The sequence below is a fragment of the Mesoplodon mirus genome, assembly GCF_964341445.2.
Source record: "Mesoplodon mirus genome assembly, chromosome: 4".
Lineage (NCBI taxonomy): Eukaryota > Metazoa > Chordata > Mammalia > Artiodactyla > Ziphiidae > Mesoplodon > Mesoplodon mirus.
This window is the reverse complement of record NC_138979.1, coordinates 65,298,140-65,318,807: the sequence shown is the minus strand read 5'-3', so window position 1 is coordinate 65,318,807 and position 20,668 is coordinate 65,298,140. Positions and strand designations below refer to the sequence as shown.

General features: G+C 37.1%; 1 protein-coding gene across 1 annotated transcript in view; it reads left to right on the top strand.

Moving 5' to 3' along the window:
* HMG20A (high mobility group 20A) overlaps window positions 1–20,668 on the top strand; it is a 66,721-nt gene that overhangs the window by 30,917 nt on the left and 15,136 nt on the right. Inside the window, exons 2-5 of the mRNA XM_082619380.1 lie at window positions 8,698–8,790; window positions 14,739–14,886; window positions 16,960–17,172; window positions 20,156–20,288. Of these exons, the coding sequence (XP_082475506.1) occupies window positions 8,702–8,790; window positions 14,739–14,886; window positions 16,960–17,172; window positions 20,156–20,288 (583 nt within the window). The 5' untranslated portion in view covers window positions 8,698–8,701. The remainder of the gene's footprint in view (window positions 1–8,697; window positions 8,791–14,738; window positions 14,887–16,959; window positions 17,173–20,155; window positions 20,289–20,668) is intronic.

Genomic DNA, 20,668 nt, shown 5'->3' with positions numbered 1-20,668 from the left:
AATGGTCTTCTTTAGTGGCTGTACCATTTTGCGTTCATTTCTACCAGTAATGAATAAGATCTCCTGTTGCTCCATATCCTAGCCAGTATTTGGTGTTGACAGTGTTTTGCATTTTAACTGTTCTAATAGATGCGTAGTGGTATCTCATGGTTTTAATTTTCAATTCCCGACTGACATATGATATTAACCATCTTTTCATATGCTATTTGTCATCTGTACGTATGCACTGTTGAGTCTGTTCCGGTCTTTGGCCCATATTTTAATTGGGTCGTTCATTTCCTTATTGATGAGTTTTAGGAGTTCTGTGTATATTTTGGATAAATTTCTTTATCAGATGTATCTTCTGCAAATACTTTTTTCACATCTATAGCTTATCTTCTCATTCTCTTGACATTGTCTTTCACAGAGCAAAAGTTTTTCATTTTAATGAAATCCAGCTTATCAATTCTTTCACAGATTGTGCCTTTGGTGTTATATCTAGAAAGTCATTGTCATACCCAAAGTCATCTAGATTTTTCTCCTATGTTGTCTTCTAAGAATTTTATAGTTTCAAAATTTAAATTTTAAATTTAGGTTTATGATGTGTTTTGAGTTAATATTTGTGAAGGGTGTAAGGTCTGTTTCAAGTTGTTTTTGTTTGTTTGTTTTGCATATGGATGTCCAGTTGTTCCAGCACCATTTGTTGAAAGACTATCTTTATTTCATTGTTTTGCCTTTGCTCCTTTGTCAAAGATCAGTTGACTGTATTTATATAGGTTTATTTCTAGCTAGGATCTCTATTCTGTTTCAATAATTTATTTGTCTTTTCTTTCCCAAGTGCACACTGTCTTGATTATTGTAGCTTAATAGGAAGTCTTGAAGTTGGGTAATGTCAGTCCTTCAACTTTGTTGTTCTCCTTCAATATTTCCTTGGCTATTCTGAGTCTTTTGCCTCTCCATATAAACTTTAGAATCAGTTTATTGATATCCACAAAATTACTTGCTGGGATTTTTATTGGGATTGAGTTGAATGTAAAGCTCAAACTGGGAAGAACTGACATCTTGACAATACTGAGTCTTCCTACCCATGAACGTGGAATATTTTTCCATTTATTTTGTCCTTCTTTGATATCTTTCATCTGAGTTTTGTAGTTTTCCTGATAGAGATCTTGTAAAATATTGTTAAATTTATACCTAAGTATTTCATTTGGGGGCGGTGCTAATATAAATGGTAATGTGTTTTTAATTTCAAATTTCACTTGTTCATTGCTAGTATATAGAAAAGCAATTAAATTTTATATACAGTTGAACAACATGGGTGTTAGTGGTGCTGATCCTCTGCACAGGAGAAGACTAAGCCACATGCTACCAAAAAAACCAATGGGTCAATGAAGAAATCAAAGAGGAAATTAGAAAATACCTTGAGACAAATGAAAATAGAAATACAACTTTCTAAAATCTATGGGATGCAACAAAAGCATTTCTAAGCGTTAAGTTTATAGCAATTCAAGGCCTACCTCAAGAAACAAGAAAAATCTCAAACAAACAGCCTAACTTTCCACCTAAAGGAATTAGAAAAAGAAGAACAAAGTCCAAAGTCAGCAGAAGGAAGGAAACAAAAAAGATCATAGTGAAAATACCAAAATAACAAAACAAAACAAAAAACAATAGAAAAGATCAATGAAACTAAGATCTGGCTTTTTGAAAAGATAGACAAAACTGATAAACCTTTAGCCAGGCTCATTAAGCAAAAAAGAAAGTGGGCCCAAATAAACAAAATTAGAAATGAAAGAGGAGAAGTTACAACTGATATTACAGAAATACAAACAACCCTAGGAGAATACTATGAACAGCTATACAGTGACAAATTGGACAACCTCAAAGAAATGGATAAATTCATACATACACTCTTCCAAGACTGAATCAGGAAGAAGTAGAAAATCTGAACAGACTGATCACTAGTATTGATATTGAATCAGTAATTAGAAACTCCCAACAATTAAAAGTCCAGGACTAGATGGCTTCACAGGGGAAGTCTACAAAACATTTACAGAAGAGTTAATGTCTATCCAAACTGTTCCCAAAAATTGAAGGGGAGGGAACACTCCCTAACTCATTCTACAAGGCCAGCATTACCCTGATACCAAACCAGACAGAGACACTACAAAAAAAAAAAAATACAGGCCCGTATCCCTGATGAACATAGATGGAAAAGTCCTCAACAAAATACTAGCAAACTGAATCAACAATATGTAAAAAGAATTATACATCATGATCAAGTGAGATTTATTCCAGGGATGCAGGGATGGCTCATTATTCACAAATCAATCAATATGTTACACCATATTAACAAAATGGAGGATAATCATGATCATCTTAAAGATGCAGTAAAAGCATTTGACAAAATTCATGATTAAAAACTCTCAACAAGTGGGTATAGAGGGAACATACCTCAGCATAATAAAGGCCACTTATGACAAACCACGGCTAGTATCATACTCAGTGTTGAAATGTTGAAAGCTTTTCCTCTAAGATCAAGAACAAGACAAGGATGCCCACTCCCGCCATTTCTATTTAATTTATATTGGAAGTCCTAGCCACAGAAATCAGACAAGAAAAAGAAAAGGCATCCAAATTGGAAAGGAAGAAGTAAAACTGTCACTATTTGCAGATGACATGATCCTATATATAGAAAACCCTAACAACCCCACCAAAAAATATATTAGAACTAATTAATTCAGTCAAGTGCAGGATACAACATTAATATACAGAAATCTGTTGCATTTCTTTACATTAATAATGAACTTCAGAAAGAGAAATCAAGAAAACAATGCCATTTACAATTGCATCAAAAAGAATAAAATACCTAGGAATAAATTTAACCAAGGAGGTGAAAGACCTGTATTCTGAAAACTGTAAGACATTCATGAAGGAAACTGAAGATGATACAAATAAATGGAAAGATATTCCATGTTCATGGATTGGAAGGATTAATATTATTAAAATGACCATACTGCCCAAAGCAGTCTACAGATTTAATACAATTCCTATCAAAATACCCATGACATTTGTATCAGAACTAGAACAAATAATCCTAAAACTTATATGGAACCACAAAAGACCCTGAACAGCCAAAGCAGTCTTGAGAAAAAAGAACAAAGCTGGAGGTATCATGCTGCCTGACTTCAGACTATACTACAAAGCTACAGTAATCAAAACAGTATGGTACTGGAACAAACACAGACACATAGATCAGTGGAACAGAATAGAGAGCCCAGAAATAAACCCACACAAATATGGTAAATTAATCTGTGACAAAGGAGGCAAGAATATACAATGGGGAAAAGACAGGCTCTTCAATAAGTGGTTTGGGGAAACTGGACAGCTATATGTAAAAGAATGAAATTAGAACATTTTTTCACACCGTATGCAATAATAAACTCAAATGGATTAAAGACCTAAATGTAAGACCTGAAACTATAAAACTCCTAGAAGAAAACATAGACAGTGGGCTCTTTGACATTGGTCTTAGTGATTTTTTTTTTTTTTTTTTTTTTGGATCTTTCTCCTCAGGCAAGGGAGAGACAAAACCAAAAATAAACAGATGGGACCTAATCAAACTTAAAAGCTTTTGTGTGGGAAAGAAAACCATCCATAAAATGAAAAGGCAGCCTACTGAATGGGAGAAGATATCTGCAAATGATATGTTTGTTAAGGGGTTAATATCCAAAATATATAAAGAACTCATACAACTCAATATCAAAAAAAAAAGAAGCCCAATTTAGAAATGAGCAGAGAACCTAAATAAGCATTTTTCCAAAGAAGACATACAGATGGCCAACAGACACATGAAAAGATGCTCAATATCACTAATCATCAGGGTAATGCATATCAAAACCACAGTGAGATATCATCTCACATCTGTCAGAATGGCTGTCATCAAAAAGACAAGAAATAGGGCTTCCCTGGTGGCGCAGCGGTCGAGAGTCCGCCTGCCCATGCAGGGGACATGGGTTCGTGCCCCGGTCCAGGAGGATCCCGCATGCCACAGAGCGGCTGCGCCCGTGAGCCATGGCCACTGGGCCTGTGCGTCCGGAGCCTGTGCTCCACAACGGGAGAGGCCACAACAGTGAGAGGCCTGCATACTGCAAAAAAAAAAAAAAAAAGAAATAATAAATGTTGACAAGGATGTGGAGAAAAGAGAACCCTAACACTTTGTTGGTAGGAATGTAAATTGGAATAGTCACTATGGAAAACAGTATGGAGTTTTCTCAAAAATTAAAAGCAGAACTACCATACAATTCAGGAGTTCCACTCCTGGGTATTTATTTGAAGAAAACAAAAACACTAATTTGAAAAGATATATGCACCCCAACATTCATAGCAGTGTTATTTATAATAGCCAAGCATCCTAAGTGTCCATAAACAAATGAATGGATAAAGAAGATGTGCTATATATATACAATGGAATATTACTCAGTCTTTAAAAAAAATGGAATTTTGCCACTTGCAACAACATGGATGGACCTAGAGGGTATTATGCTTAGTGAAATAAGTGAGACAGAGAAAGGCAAATACTGTATGTTTTCACTTATATGTAGAATTTTTTAAATAAAACAAACAAATGAATATAACAAAACAGAAACAGACTTACAGATACAGGTAACAAACTAGTCGTTACCAGAGGAAAGAATGGGTGGGAAAGACTAAAATAGGTGAAGGGAATTAAGAGATACAAACTACTAGGTCTAAAATAAATGTTACAAGGATGTACTGTATACCACAGAGAATATAGCCAATATTTTATAATAACTTTTTATGGAGTATAATCTGTAAAAATATTAATCACTATATTATACACTTGAAACTAATATAATATTGTAAGCCAACTGTATTTCAATTTTTTTAAAGTTAAGAAATAAAAACCATGCTGTATCTTACTCTGGTTCTAATCCTTGTTCAGTCTCTTCAAATCGTTTTTTGGCTTTTAGTATGCCTTGTAAATTTTTGCTGAAAGGTAGAAATGATGTCCTGGGTGAAAGGAACTGTGGTATATAGGCCTTCAGTGATGTAGTGGTAAGGTGTGAGGGGAGGAGAAGCATTCTGTAGTACTATGATTAGGTCTCAGTGTTTTGGTGAGCCTGTGCCCCTGGACTATAAACTTCACTGGTGCTTCTTAGTTTTTTCCCCCTTTCAGTGGGACTGGATGGCTGAAATGGGCTGGAGTTCTGTATTTCCCTTAGCTCATGTGGAAAGCTGGAGGAGGGTAGAATTGATATTTTTTTAGCACTCCTAAAAAGTGTGGTAAGGGTATGGGGAATTTGGAAATCTCATACATTGCTAGTGGGAATGTAAAATGGTGCAGGTGCTTTGGAAAAGTTTGGCAGTTCCTTAAAATGTTAAACATGGAGTTATCATATGACCCAGCAATTCCATTTCTAGGTATAGGCCTAAGAAAATTGAAAACATGTCCACACAAAAACTGTACACAAATGTTCTTAAGCAGCATTATTCACTATAGACAAAAAATACAAACAACCCAAGTCTATCAGTCTATCAGTCTTTGAATGGATAAACAAAATGTGGTATTATTCATCCATGAAAAGATATGAAATACTGATACATGCTAAAATGTGATGAACCTTGAAAACTTTATGCTAAGTGAATGAAGCCAGACACAAAAGGTCAGAGAATATGATTAAATTTATATGAAATATCAAGAATATGTATATCTATAAAGACAGAAGGCAGATTAGTGGTTACCTGGGCCTAGGGGGAGGGGGGAATGGGCAGTGACTGCTAATGGGTACCGAGTTTCTTTTAGGGATGATGAAAATGTTGTAAAGCCCTGTAAATATATGAAAGCCACTGAACTGTATAACTTAAATTAGGAATAAATTTTATGGTATATAAATTATATATTTTTAAAATAAAACAACTTAGGATGGTTTTGGTGTGAGTCAGGGATGAGAAGTTTGAAGAGATGAGCCTGAATATTCAGGAGGGTTTGAGTGAGTTAGGTTTGATTTGATTGGAAATTTTCAGTGAGCGATTAGTGTTAGAGGGGATTTTTGAGTTTCCAAAGTTACAGCGCAGACCTTGGCTCAAAGTGTAAGCCCCAAGGTAATACCACTTACTTCCAGGTGGAAGCCTTCCCTGGGTGAATCCCTTCTGCAAGAAGACATCTGCATGATATACCTGTTTCTGTAAACTGCAGTGGAAAACCAAACTTGTATATTGCCTTGCCTTTGTACATATATCTCTTCTTTCCCCTTCCAGAGCAGCATTCATTACATTTCTTAAGTGCTTTGCATAGAATTTCAGAGCTTAGTGTGACCTCTGTACTGGGACATTATCAGGCACAGATGCTACACTGAAGGGCTTTTGGCAGTCAGTGGCTTGGTAGCTGTGATTCAGTTTGAATCACCCCCTCATGAACCATATGAAAGCAGATTCTTGCAGGATCCCAGCCAATTCTTGGGAATCATTTTATTTTCCCAACTAGTTTAGAGACCTTTGAGTTTCACTGGACTTTTTCCTCATTTCCTTCTTTTGTTGATTTTGGCCCCTTAACCTTCCACCCACTTTATTACTCATTTCTTAGGGACCTGACTACTCAGTAACACTAGAGAAAATATATCTGAAGCCATATGGATTGAGTAAAACACACTTAAGAGGAAAAAACAACATCAACAAGAAATGTGTTCTCTGAACTTCCTTTGTTTATATGATCTATTTATATGTTGTTAAGGTTGTGTTGTCCAGCTGCCTCCCCATATTTAAAAAATGGCTAAAGATATCTGGGAAACACTCTAAGAGGATCATGTTGGTATAGTGAATGAAAAGACTCTTCGTTTGTCCCCCACCAGGTAATATATCTTCTTTTGAGGTATAGGTGGGATGCCAAGAGCTTCCAATGCTGAATCTTGAGGCTCTCGAAAAGTCCTTTACTTCTAAGGAGACTTTTAGAAAGAAGCCAATTAAATGAGTCCTTTCAAGGTTTGTGGATATATACCTGACTATTTGAATGTTTGCTTGTGGTTTACAATTAGATTATATGGCATCTAATTGATTAATTTTCTTTTGATAAAATGAATATTGGTGTAAGGTGATGTTAGCAGCCCTAAAAGCCTGGGCTCTAATCTGGTCTGTGCATAATGTGAAGTAAAACATAAGTGCACTTGTGTCAAGATTATCCTAGAAAACATCTAGAATGGAATTTTGCAGTATTTGTTAGAGCCCCTTGTAAACCCCCCTCTCTTGAAGGAATTGAAAAGTTAGCAAGTATCCCTGCATGTGGAATAAACTCCGTACTCTGTGGTTGAGTGGGAAGTTCCTCTCTGCCTTCCATGCTCTCCCACTATAATGGGTGATGAATATACAAAGATGCATTTTTTCACAGTAAGCTATTTATGGAATTTGGTCTGCTAAGTAACAAAGAAGTGAAAACAAGAAAATAAGTAAGAATAAGAAATAAATCATCACTTATCATTTTGTAAGTAAATTATTATATTGAACATTTTAGAATATGGCATCACTGTCATGTGCATTTTCTTCGTATTTCCATCTCAGTGGGATGAATCCTAGCTCTGCTTGGGCTGCTGTGCTTTTCTTTTAATTGCTATTTCACTAGGTCTCCTTAGCAGCAGCACCTGAAATAACTGCTGAGGGAGCTCCTGAGTGAATTTTCATAATCTGTTCCTCAATTCTCCCAGTTGATTGAGGTACTTTTTTTCTTGAGTGGTTTGCAGTTCCGCTTAAGTGGCTGATGTTTAGGGTCACTATTGAATGTTTTGTTTGAATATCATTTTCATGGTGAATGGAAGGCTTCTGCTTTTAGCTATATGGGGTGAAGCCCCTGGTAGTAAGCCTTGAAAGGGAAAAATCTTTCTTTGTAGCGATATGCTAAATGAAATTACTCTCTTTGTCACTTTGTCCTTTTATCCTTTCATTCTGATAACCTCAGGTTCTTCTGATTTATTTGCTTTCTTCAGTTAGGCTTAGTTATTTCCTGTGCCCAGGTGCATGCTATTTCCACTGTTGGTCATCATGGTGATGTGGAGCATATTTCTGACCTGGAAGTGTGGTCTTTCATTTTGAACCACATCAGTATGCCTTCCATCCTCTACTTCCTTTGCATTATTTCCTTTTGGAGGACTCAGATTGTCACCATTTAATCTAAGGATGATTCATCTGGCACTCAGAACTCATAATGCTGTAATAACAATACCTTTCTTTATATAATAATACTCAAAGCACTTACGATCTTAGCCTTTCTCTGTTTATGAAGCACTTTCAGTTTAGTCCTTCACAATAACCCTGTGGGTTAAGTCAGCAATTTTGTCTGTGTCTAAGATGGTGAAATTGTATCTCAAAGAGGCTGAATAACTTGCTCAGGTTTGCAGTGCTTCTGAGTTACTCTGCTTAACAGTTTTTACCGGAAATGAAGCATACTTTTGAAGATATTCTGAATGAACAAAAAGGAATTTTCCAAACTGTGTCCTGGTTGTTAAAATCTGTTTTTAGTCTGGTCAGTTGATAAGACCAGGGTTAAAAGCCCATTAACCATAAAGTTCAAATTGATGTGTCCAAGTCAAGAAAATAAATATTTAGGTCAGTTTCTATTCTGCTGCTGATGTAATAAAGTTAAGGAAGACTGGCTCTTAACTTAATGCAACTTGAACTGGAAATAATTAAGCCATTAAATTCTTTTTTTAGAGAGATGGAAACCTTGATGACTGGTTCCACCCTGCCTCCCCTTTTTGCAGATGAAGATGGCTCCAAGGAGAGTAATGATCTGGCTACAACTGGGTAAGCAGCTGCTTTGGGACACTGGGCCTCTGCCTAGGCTTCAGAACAGCTTCTGACAACATATGAGGTGCTAAAGAGGCAGTTTTATATCAAAAATAGAAGGTGCGTTTGTTATGCTTTGCAAAGAGAATGAGAGCCATTGTAAACTGCTTTGATATCTGTATTCAACTGTCATTTGCAATGCTCTGGTTCCTGTGAACTGGAACAGCAGTACTGTGGGATCTAGGAAACATCAGTGACTCCCAGTTAAGAGAATTACATAGTCACCATTAAGGAAATACTTGCCACAGGGCTAGCTTCGAAAATCAAATTCATTTTCTGTCTGAATTGCCACAGATAGTAAAATAATTTTTTCCCCAAGCATCAGGTTTTTTGGTTGCTGTTTTAAGATTAGATTTTTAATTATGGTTCTTTATTCAAGATGCCTAGGAGCTCTAGCTGACTTCTCTTCCTCCCAACCTACCCCTCCCTGCCAACTCCAACTCCTTTCTTTGGTATTTTTGGACAGATATATAAAGAAATATAGAAAAGGGCTAATAGCAGTAGTCCCTCTTCCACTGAAAATCTCTGTTCCACTTGAATTTTTATCTTTTCTATTAGACATTACTTGCCAAAGAAGAAATGTATTCACTAATAGATTGAAGTGCTAGCTAATCCCTAAGATGAATTATTTTAATATTCCTTAGAGCTCTTTAGAAACAGACTACACTTTATAATTGTTTCCTTCCCTGACATTCTTTCTTAACTCATTAATATCTGCCTTCTGACTTTATTCAGGTGAAACTGTTCTCTAAAACTTTTCTAAAAGCTGCCTACTTGCTGAGTCCAACTTGTACAATAAAAATGTTCTGAATGTCTGCTATGTGCCAGGCACCATTCTAGGCACTAGACATTAAGCAATAACCAAGATGGACAAAAATCCCAACCCCTATAGAGCTTAAATTCTACTGGAGAAGTCAGACAATAGACAGGATAAATAAGTAAAATGCATACTACATTGATAAGAACTATGGATTAAAAAATAAAGTAAGGAAGAGGGACAGGAAGGGCTTGGGGTGCCATCTTAGATAAGATGGCCCAGAAAGGCTTTACAAGTGACTTGAATAAAAACCTGAAGGAAGTAAATTAGCTAGCCTACAGTTATGGGGGAAGATTATTCTAGGCAGAGGGAGCAGTGAGTGGGAAAGCCTTGAGGTAGGAGTGTTTCTGCCTTTTAGAAATAGCCAGGAGGCCAATGTGACTGGAGCAGAGTGTACCAGGGGGAGGGGTAATAGGCTCCATCAGTGTTTCTCAAAATTCAGTGCACTTATGAATTGCCTAGACATCTTATTAAAACGCAAATGCTGAGTCAGAAAGTCTGAGTTAGGGCCAGAGATTCTACATTCTAATAAGTTCCCAAATGATGCCAGTGCTGCTGGTGTAAGGCCGGTACTTTGGGTAGCAAGGGACTAGATCGTGTAGGATCTTATGGGTCAGAGTAGGCAATGCTTTAACTGTTACTCTGAGTGAGGTGGGAAAGCATGGGGAGATTTTGAGCGGAATGATATGATCTGACATTTTAAAATAGTATCCCTGCGGCTGTTATATAGAGAATAGAGTGAAGGGAGCAGGGGCTGAAGCAAGGAGACCAGTTACAGTTCTAAAATAATTCAAGTGAGAGATGATGACTCAAAGAACTTCACTAGTGACTTTGACTTTTGGCAGAGTAGTAGGGACAAAAACCTCACTGGAGTGGGTTTCAAAGATAATAGGAATGGGGGGGTGTTGAGAAGTATAGAATTCTAGATATATTTTGAAGGTAAGCCAAACAGGATTTGCCTGAAAGACCAGATGAGATGTGAGAAGGGAAAAAAAAGCAGTTAAAGACAGCTCCAAATTTTTGGCTTAAGCAACTGAAGGGATGGAATTGCCATTAAATTAGATGGGGAAAACTGAGCAAGTGGAGGAGGGAATTTTAGGAGCTCAGTTTTAGAGATTTTAAAATAGAGATTCTTTTTTTTTTTCTTTGCGGTACGCGGGCCTCTCACTGTTGTGGCCTCTCCCGTTGCGGAGCACAGGCTCCAGACCCGCAGGCCCAGCGGCCATGGCTCACGGGCCCAGCTGCTCCGCAGCATGTGGGATCTTCCCGGACTGGGGCACGAACCTGTGTCCCCTGCATCGGCAGGCGGACTCTCAACCACTGCGCCACCAGGGAAGCCCTAAAATAGAGATTCTTATTAGCTCTCCAAGCAGAGATGTCAAATAGGCAGCTTGATACAGGGCTCTAAAGTTAGGGGCTGTCTACACTAAAAAGAGAAACTTGGGAGTCAATCAACATATTAGAGGTGATATTTAAGGCTGTGAGACTGGTTGAGATCATCAAACGAATGAGCACTATGTAGGTAGAAAAGAGAAGAGACCTGACACTTGAACTCGGGGATACTCCAGCATTTACAGGTCAGGGAGGAGAGGAAGAGTCAGCAAAGAAGACTCAAGGGGGTACCTGAAAAGGTATAAGAAAAAACAGAGGAGTGCAGGGTCCTGAAAACCAGGTAAAAATTATATTTCAAGGGAGGGGAAGACATGAACTGTGTCAAATACTTCTGGAAGATCTGGTAAGATAAGGTCTGAGAAGTGACATTGGATTTAGCATGCAGGTCACTGGTGACCTTGACAAGAGTTGTGAACACTTATCTCCTTTGGGTTAGGCTTAAGAAAGAATGAAGGGAGATCAATTGAAGTCAATAACTATAAACAATTCTTTCCACTATAAACAATTGAAGTCAGTAAGTACCCCCCTTATCCATGGTTTCACTTCCCATGGCTTCTGTTACCTGCCACGGTCAGCCATAGTTGGAAAATATTAAATGGAAAATTTCAGAAATAAACAATTTATAAGTTTTAAAGTGCCCGCCACTCTGAATAGTATGATAAAATCTCACATCATCCCACCGTGTCCTTCCTGGGACGTGAATCATTGCTCTGTCCAGCATATCCCACCTGTTAGTCACTTGGTAGCTGCCTGTTATCCGATGGACTTTCATAGTATCTTAGTGCTTGTGTTCAGGTAACTCTTATTTTACTTAATAATGGCCCCAAAGCGCAAGAGTAGTGATGCTGGCAATTCAGATGCACCAAAGAGAAGCCCTAACGTGCTTCCTTTAAGTGAAAAGGTGAAAGTTCTTGACTTAATAAGGAAAGAAAAAAAAAATAGTTATATGCTGAGGCTGCTGAGATCTACGGTGAGAATGAATCTTCTATCTGTGAAATCGTGAAGAAGGAAAAAGAAATTCGTGCGAGTTTTGCTATCACATCTCAAACTGCAAGAGTTATGGACACAGTGCATGATAAGTGCTTAGTTAAGATAGAAAAGGCATTAAATTTGTGGGTGGAAGACAGAACAGAAAACAGGGTTCAGTATACTGGGGATCTTGGAACATACCACCCTCAGGTCAGGTCCATAAAGGAATGGAGAAAAATGAAGTGGAATCAAGAAAGTGTGTTTTTTGTTTTGTTTCCAGATAAGAGTAATAATGCCACATTTGTTTGCTGATTAGGCTAATCTAGTAGAGAGGAAAGAATTGGTGATGCCAGAGAGGGCAGAATTGCTGAAACTTGTTTTTGAGTAGGCTAGAGGGTGTGGGATCCAGGGCACAAATGGAAGGGTTGTTGGCTTTAGCTAAGAGCATGGACAATTCATTCATTGGAACAAAGGAGCCTTTTTTTTTTTTTTTCAGTCTTTATTCAAGTTGTCATCTCTAAGGCATTTGCTGCTTTTGACCACTCCCTCTGATTCCTATCCATTTCAGTCAAGGGATTCACAGGATTGGTACTCTTTTCTAAACCTAGTTTTCATATTTTACTGAAATAAGAATGTGCAAGAGTTAGTAACTTAAAAATTGATGGCACAGTTGAAATGAAGAATGACAGTGAAAGAAAAGACATTGTAAGACATCCAAAATGATTGAAGTATTTGAAAAACAAAACTGCCAAGATCAAACTGGATCCCTAATGGCAACTCTTCAGAGAACATAATTAGCATTGAGTTAATAACTTCTCCTATCTACCCTTTTTCACAGGACCTCAAAAATGTAGGAACCTCCTAGTTATAATACTCTATTTTTTATAGAAGTGTTCAGAAAAATAAAATTTCTGTCCTTTCAAGGACAGTCTGAATCTGCTTTCATTCTTTTCTCAGTCCACTGTAATCTGGTTTTTATTCCCATAACTCCACTAAAACTATACTCCCTTGAAGTACAGGGAGTACAGCTGAAGTCCTTCAGATCTTCAGATTTAGCAGATACTTTTTAGCCTATCTTATGTGACATGTGCAACTTTTTGCTTGTGTAATAACCCCTTCTCAAAAGTCTTCCTGCCTTGGCCTCTGTAACAGTATTCTCTCCTAGATTTCTTAATGCCCTCCTTAGTCTTTCCCAGCTTGTCTAACACTTGCTCCTAAAATATTGTTCCAACAGAGTTCTATCCTGACTTTTCTTCTCACTATCTTTCTGGAGAGTATCTAGCACTTCCCATTATTTCCATGAGCTGATGCCTCCCAAAATATCTCCTGCCTTTTCTTCACTTCTGTTCTCTCAGGGCATGTTTCCAGTTGTCGGTGGGACAGCTCCACCTAATTATGCCATGAGTGTTTCAAACTTAGCATTTTCTCATCTGTCTTTCTTACACACACACACACACACACACACACACACACACACACATTCCAGTTGTTACATTGATTAATAGTACTTTATCACCCAATCTAGAAACCTCAGAATTACCTTTGACTCTTCTTTTTCCCTCACTATTTATATTCAATCTGTCATTCTACCTCTTAATTATCTCTTAGCTTTCTCTCCCCTATTCTCCTGCTTGCCCTTGTCTCTCACTTAGTCTATTGCAGTAGCCTCCTGAAAACTTTCCCTTTCTCCTATTATAGCCTGTTCTTTCTACCTGTAATAATGTTGTTTACCTGTTGAATGCCTCTTCATCTTTTAAGACCTCCTCTGTAAAATCTTTCTTAACATTCTCTCCATACGTATAAAATTCATCATGCCCTCTACTGTACCTTTATGGCACATTTTACAGACCTCTGTTTCAGTACTTATATTGCATTGTAAGTATTTTCTGTAACCCTATGGAGTATACATTCTTCCAGAATAATGACTGAATATTACTCTCTTGTACATCTTCCTCCACCTTCCCCACTACCTGCCCCAAACCCCAAACTCCCTAGCGCATGGTGTTACTTTTATTTCCATTCCTTTATCTAAATGCGATAGGATATAACTCAGTCTAAGATCCAACCGTCATCTGTATCTTCTCATGTCCACTTTTTGGAAGGATGAGATCTGGTTTGCTGACTCATCTGGAACAGAATGATAGGAACAGAAAATGTATATCTCTGATTTATTAACATTTATACCTGAACTTACTGAACTTGATAATATTGTTCTTAGATGATCTCATTGTCAATAAACACTATAATCCAAGGAGTAGCCTATGGAAGAGATATTTCTTATGCCCTTAAAGAACGCTCTCTTTTGTAATAGGGGGGCAAACTGCTTCTTCAACTCCCATTCCTGTTCTTTTCCATTAATAGTATTTTCCTTTTATTACATGAAAAGGAGATACATGAAACTAGCATATAAAGGTTGCATGCTCAGAACTAAAATGTAAAGTCTACGTTGAGGAGAGAGGTAATTTGTGGGGGAAAAATTATAGTTGTTTTTAGTAGGAGATTTCTTCATGGAACTGACCTGATCCAATCAAGCACTGAAACCTTTTTTAAAATGCTCTATAATTGCTATGGAGACATTGTTTACATTTATACAGAATGAGGTGGGGGAATTAATTCAAGGGCTGGCATGTGATTTTGCTGGCAGTGAAATTTGTCTTGAACCTTGGTAAGTAGGAGTTTTTGATGCTGTTGATACTGAACTTTTTCCACTCTGCCTATCATTCTTCAGGATAACCCACCCAGAGGTTCCATATAGTAGTGGAGCCTCATCATCCACAAATAATCCAGAATTTGTTGAGGATCTCTCCCAAGGTCAGTTGCTTCAGAATGAGTCTTCAAATACAGCAGATGGCAATGAACAAAGGCACGAAGATGAGGTAAGCTGAAGCATCTCCTCCTGTCACTGGTCTCTGAGGCTTCTGAAGAAGCAGTCAGCAAGGGAGTTGATCGAGGTGTTCATCCTCTGGCCTCCTTACATTCTGCAGAATATTCTGTTTTATATTTCTTGTTTCACAGAGAACCATATTAATGGTTTTAATGATACAGAGACAAGTAGACTCTTCTTTTTCCCCTACCTAGAAAATTTATACCTGCATCAGATTAGATGCTCAACAAATGCTTACTGAATGAGTTGCATGATTTAATTAAATAAGGAATTAGGGCTTCCCTGGTGGTGCAGTGGTTAAGAATCCACCTGCCAGTGCAGGGTACATGGGTTCGAGCCCTGCTCTGAGAAGATCCCACATGCTGCAACTAAGCCCGTGAGCCACGGGCTATCTAACTACTGAGTCTGTGCTCTAGAGCCTGCGAGCCACAACTACTGAGCCCGCGCACCTAGAGCCCGTGCTCTGCAACAAGAGAAGCCAACCACGATGAGAAGCCTGCGCACCGCAACAAAGAGTAGCCCCTGCTTGCCGCAACTAGAGAAAGCCCACATGCAGCAGTGAAGACCCAACACAGCCAAAAATAAATAAATACAATAAATAAATTTATTTTTTTTTTAAGTAATTAATGAGGAGCCCGCATGCCCTTACTCAAGACCACACTCTGCTCACCAAACCCTGCAGCGTGGAGTCATATGTGCCCAAAGGGTTCACACGACTTACCAAGTCATTCATTGTCCCATAGGGGGCATCTTTTTCTAATTCACACAGAGGTTCTGTATGGACCTGGGCCATCATTCCCTTGTTGGACTTTCAGTGTTCCTCACAAATGACTGATTACATTGTCTATGTTTCAAGGTACTCTTTTTTTTTTTAGCTATAAAAGAGTACCACCATTGACTGTTGTCTTTGTTCTTAATTTGAAAGAGCTTATTCTTTTTATGTTGGCATTCTTAAAGATTTTGACAAATGCTTAAAGCTTCTTAAACATCTTAAATCCTTAGTAGCTTTAATGTTAAATGTTACTAGGTTTACAAAAGAAAAACAAAAAAACTGATACCAAATACACCATTTGCCCAATGCTGAATTATTGTACCATTTTATATATAATTGGAGGAGTGCAGTATGGTAATTAATATTTAGATATTTTTGCCCCATTTGGCTTATCTTTCTCTTCTCTGAAATAAAAATGCTTGTATCCATAAAACTTTATTAACTGATAGGCTATGTGTATTTGTAAAATTAGGAAGTAAAAGTACCTTGCATCCTGTTTAAAAGGACAAAGAAAAAGGCTGTGGTAAAACAATAGTGGTACTTCAGTCCTTTAAACTTTTTGGGGGGCGATTTTGTCTTTTGATTTAACTAATAACATATAAAGACCTCTGCCTTTATAAAATAAACATCTTAAGAAATAAACCAGCAAGCCAAAGAACTAGTATTCATTTTGGATATATTATAGTTGCTGAAATTTTTCTAAGTCATAGATACTAATTTTAAAATCTATAGTGCTATCTGCTGTGGGAAATAAACTGGTCTTTGAATGATATCAATGAGAAACACCCTTCATGAATGATTTTAATCCTAGTACTACAACTTGTCTCTTCTTTTGCCCAGTGCATGGGACAGCATCTTGTTCTGATCTACTGTAACAATGTCTGCTTCCCTGGCACAGTGCTGTATATGTGCTGCATTTCTCATTTAGAATATTCCCCTGTCAGGAGTCAGGATTTGTTAAGTGCATATGAAGGCCAGAGCTTATGTGATCACAGTACCCCATATTCTTATCTGTTGGGATTAGCACTAAAATAGCCCCTTAGTGTAACATTGTGTAGCATGGTACATAAAAAGGTCTGCAGGTGAACCATCTGGAGTCCCTTCTTGAAAACTGCACTGCAGCCATTTGCACCTATAACAGGTTTGGAGAGCTTTGAATATCCAGGGCCTTAATGGTAGCAAAATGCAATTATTAATCCTGTTTTGTTTGTTGATGTTGATTATTGTGTTATTTGGGGAAATTTTTGTTGTTGTAATTTGGTTTGGGTTTTTTTATTTTTTCTTGTTTTGTAGCAAAGAAGTAAACGAGGAGGTTGGTCCAAAGGAAGAAAAAGGAAGAAACCTCTTCGAGACAGCAATGCACCCAAATCCCCCCTTACAGGATATGTTCGGTTCATGAACGAGCGTCGAGAACAGCTTCGAGCAAAAAGACCAGAAGTCCCATTTCCAGAAATTACAAGGATGTTAGGCAATGAATGGAGTAAACTTCCTCCGGAGGAAAAACAGGTAATTGTTCCTATTCCTGATCTTTTGCTTGGTTTTGATTATATCTCAAAAATAACTTTTGTCAGAAAAGCAAAGAGAATGGACTGTTGATTCTTCAAGTTTGTCATGGGTCTAGAGACCAGAATAGCAGGGTCCTTCATAGCTCTTTTCTCCACAGTGGTTTTTATACTCTTTCAGGGTCTGCTGCAGGGACGTGAGCAGGAGGGACTCTAGGATCCCCCCCAAACCAAAGCAGCTCCACTTTTATTTGCTTTATATGCTGAGAGTTCATATAAGATTTTTGTAAAAAGTAGTTCAATATTAAGAAATCTATCAGCATGGTTTATTCTGCCGAGTTAAATGAAAAGTCATGAGTTAAATGAGAAAAGGTCTTTTGATAAAATTCTGATGTTCACATAAGAATTTTGTTTAAGAAAAAGATTTTACTGCTTTAATAAACGTTTTAAACTGGAGTTGTGGCAAATTTAACCTACTATGAAAAATAAAGCAAGAACTGTTTGAATTGTCTTTCCTCCAAGACAGAAACTAACCCTATTGCCAAACTGAAACAAATCCATTTGTTAGATTTGAGAGGAATTAAAGACAAGTTAGCCACGAACTGGTTGAAATGCCACAAAAGTAGTGTGATGGTAGGGATTGTCGGAGGGGTTAAAAGTTCCCAGCATTTTCAGTATCTGATATATGTCTATATTTCTCTTATGTCTTACACTCTTTAAAAAGGATTCCAAACAAACTAAAACCAAATTGAAAAATACTCTTGGGAATTAACTGAATTCAAAAAATTTCAAAGAGATCAGATTGAGTTGCAGCTTGAAGCTCTGTGTTTGTGGTAGCAAGCTAATAGAAAACAGAGTATATCATCCATTGTTTTAGCTCTAATGTATAAATGGATTATGAGCTGTACATAGTAGTTACTCTTTTCTCTTTAATTTTTTAACTTCAAAATTAATACACGCTCATTGTTTAAAATTTTTTCAGACAATACAGAAGTATATAAGGAAAAAAGCAAAAGTCATCTCCAGGGATAACCAACAGTGATTAGGCAGGGCAAGGGTTTTCGTGTTTGTTTTTGTTCTTAAATTTTTATTTGAAAATAATTTTTCAAGTGTACAAAAAGTTACAAACATAGAATAATACAAAGAACACCCAAATACCCTTACCCAGATTGACCTATTATTAACACATTTTCTCTTTTTGCACATGCGCTCATACTCTCCTGGGCAAGACTGGGCATGTGGTCTCTCTTTTCTCTCTCTCTCTCTCACACACACACACACACACACACACAATTTTTTTCTGAATTATTTGATATAAGTTACATACATCATAGCCCTTTACACTTAAATATTTCAGTGTGAATTTCCTAAGAATAGACATGTTCTCTCACTTAACCACAGTTTAGTTAACAACCTCATAATTTTGTATTAACACAATACTTTTATCTAACTTACCATCTATATTCCAGTTTTGTCAGTTGACCTAACATCATTCCTCTGGAACATTTTTCCCCTCCAGTTCAGATTCCAGTCCAGGGGTCAGGCTCTGAGTTTAGTAGTCAAATCTCTAAATTCCTTTAATCTGGGATATTTCCACAGCCTTTCTTTGTCTTTTATGACATTGATATTTTTTTAGGAATACCATCTCTCCCTCTTCCTCCCCCTCCTTTTTGTTTACTTTGAACAGAACATTCCTCATTTTATATTTGTCTGATGTTTCCTCATGATTAGATTGAGGTTATGCATTCTTGGTCAGAATACCGCATAGGTGGACGTTGGTCCTTCTCAGGGTATCGCATATGCAAGCACACAATGTCTTTTATTCCTCATTCCTCATTCTTTTTATTCATAATGTTAATTTTGCTCACTCACTGAAGTTTTTTACTCTCCCTTATAATTAATAAGTAGTCTGTGCAGAGACATTTTAAGAACATTGAAATAGTCTGTTCCATATCAAAATTTCCCCCTAGATTTAGCATTCATCAATAACTTATGCCTGATCTAATATTTACCATGATGGTTGCAAAATGATGATTTTCCAACTCTAGCACTCCCTCCACATTTGCCAGTTGCCCTTCGGCATTCTAATCTAAGCAAGAGCCCTCTTCCTCCCTCCATTTATGTATCTGTTTGTTATTTATTTACAGTTGGCATAGGCATATGAATTTCTTTTTTTCCCAATGGTTTATAAATTATTACTATACTTGAGTATTTTGATACTTAAATTGTCCCAGATTTGGACATTTGACCCCTACATCTGGCTCTTGTGTAGGACAAAGCTTTTAACATAATTTCTAACTCTTGTTTGTGTTCATTTAGAAGAGTATTTTTATACTTTATTTCTTAAACCTAATGATGAATGAAAAGTACAAGGCATTAAACAAAATTATCCTAGTAGATCAATGAACTTTGTTTAAATAATTAATAGCACAAAGCATGTAGATACAGGCTGTCTCATAGTAGTCCATTTTAGGTCCATAGGGTGAGGTCATTCTTTTTTATGTTCCTTGTATCTCCACTCTTCTGGCTCTTAAAGGCCAATTGATGTATGAGATCATCTCCTCAGAGTGGGTTGGGGATAAAGAAACAAAGTAATATTCCATCCTTTCCCCTGGGAAGATTAAGTGTGCCTATGTGTTGTTCAGTCTTCTTGAGGACTCTAGGGCCATGTGTAGTTCTATCTATAGGATTAGTAGAAGAACTATAATCTTCTTGTGAATTTTTTATGAGAATGACCTCAATAGAAGTTGTCTTCAATAAGTTAAGAAAGGCAGTAATCTAAAAAGTTAGAATCACCTATTTCTATTGTAACTGAGAGATTATATTTTATTCTATTCACATGACTTTTTTTTTTTAATTCTCAGTGCTTATCCCACTTGTACTTTTCTTTCCATGTGCTAATTATCATTTGCTTTCTTCAAAGGTTCATTGGTATTTTACCTCAGTAAGACCTATTTCTTGAAAATAATTCCATATTTCTTTCCCAGCGCTACCTTGATGAAGCAGACAGAGATAAGGAGCGTTACATGAAGGAACTGGAGCAGTATCAGAAGACTGAGGCCTACAAGGTTTTCAGTAGGAAAACCCAGGACCGTCAGAAAGGCAAATCTCATAGGCAAGGTATCAGAACCAGAACCAAATGTATTTGTAGTTTGTTTTGCATGATGGAGTGTCACAAAGCCAAGTATTAGAGTGATAATATTAAAGATATGTTTCTATCATTTCTCTATTATACTACATTCACTTACAAGCATCATCTTGGAATTTTATTAAAATTACATTGCTCTCATTTAGAAAATTCAATTTGGTTTCCATATCCATTATCAACAAATTGGCTTGTGCTCCAAGACCCCTTTTAGTTGTCTGTGCTTTTTCTTCTATTTCCAATTTAGTCATTTCTCTACCTCTAAACAAATCTGTCTGCTACACTACATAACCACCTTGCTGTAACACCTCTAAGCCTTTCATGTGATCATTTCTCCCAGCTTCCAATGATCAAT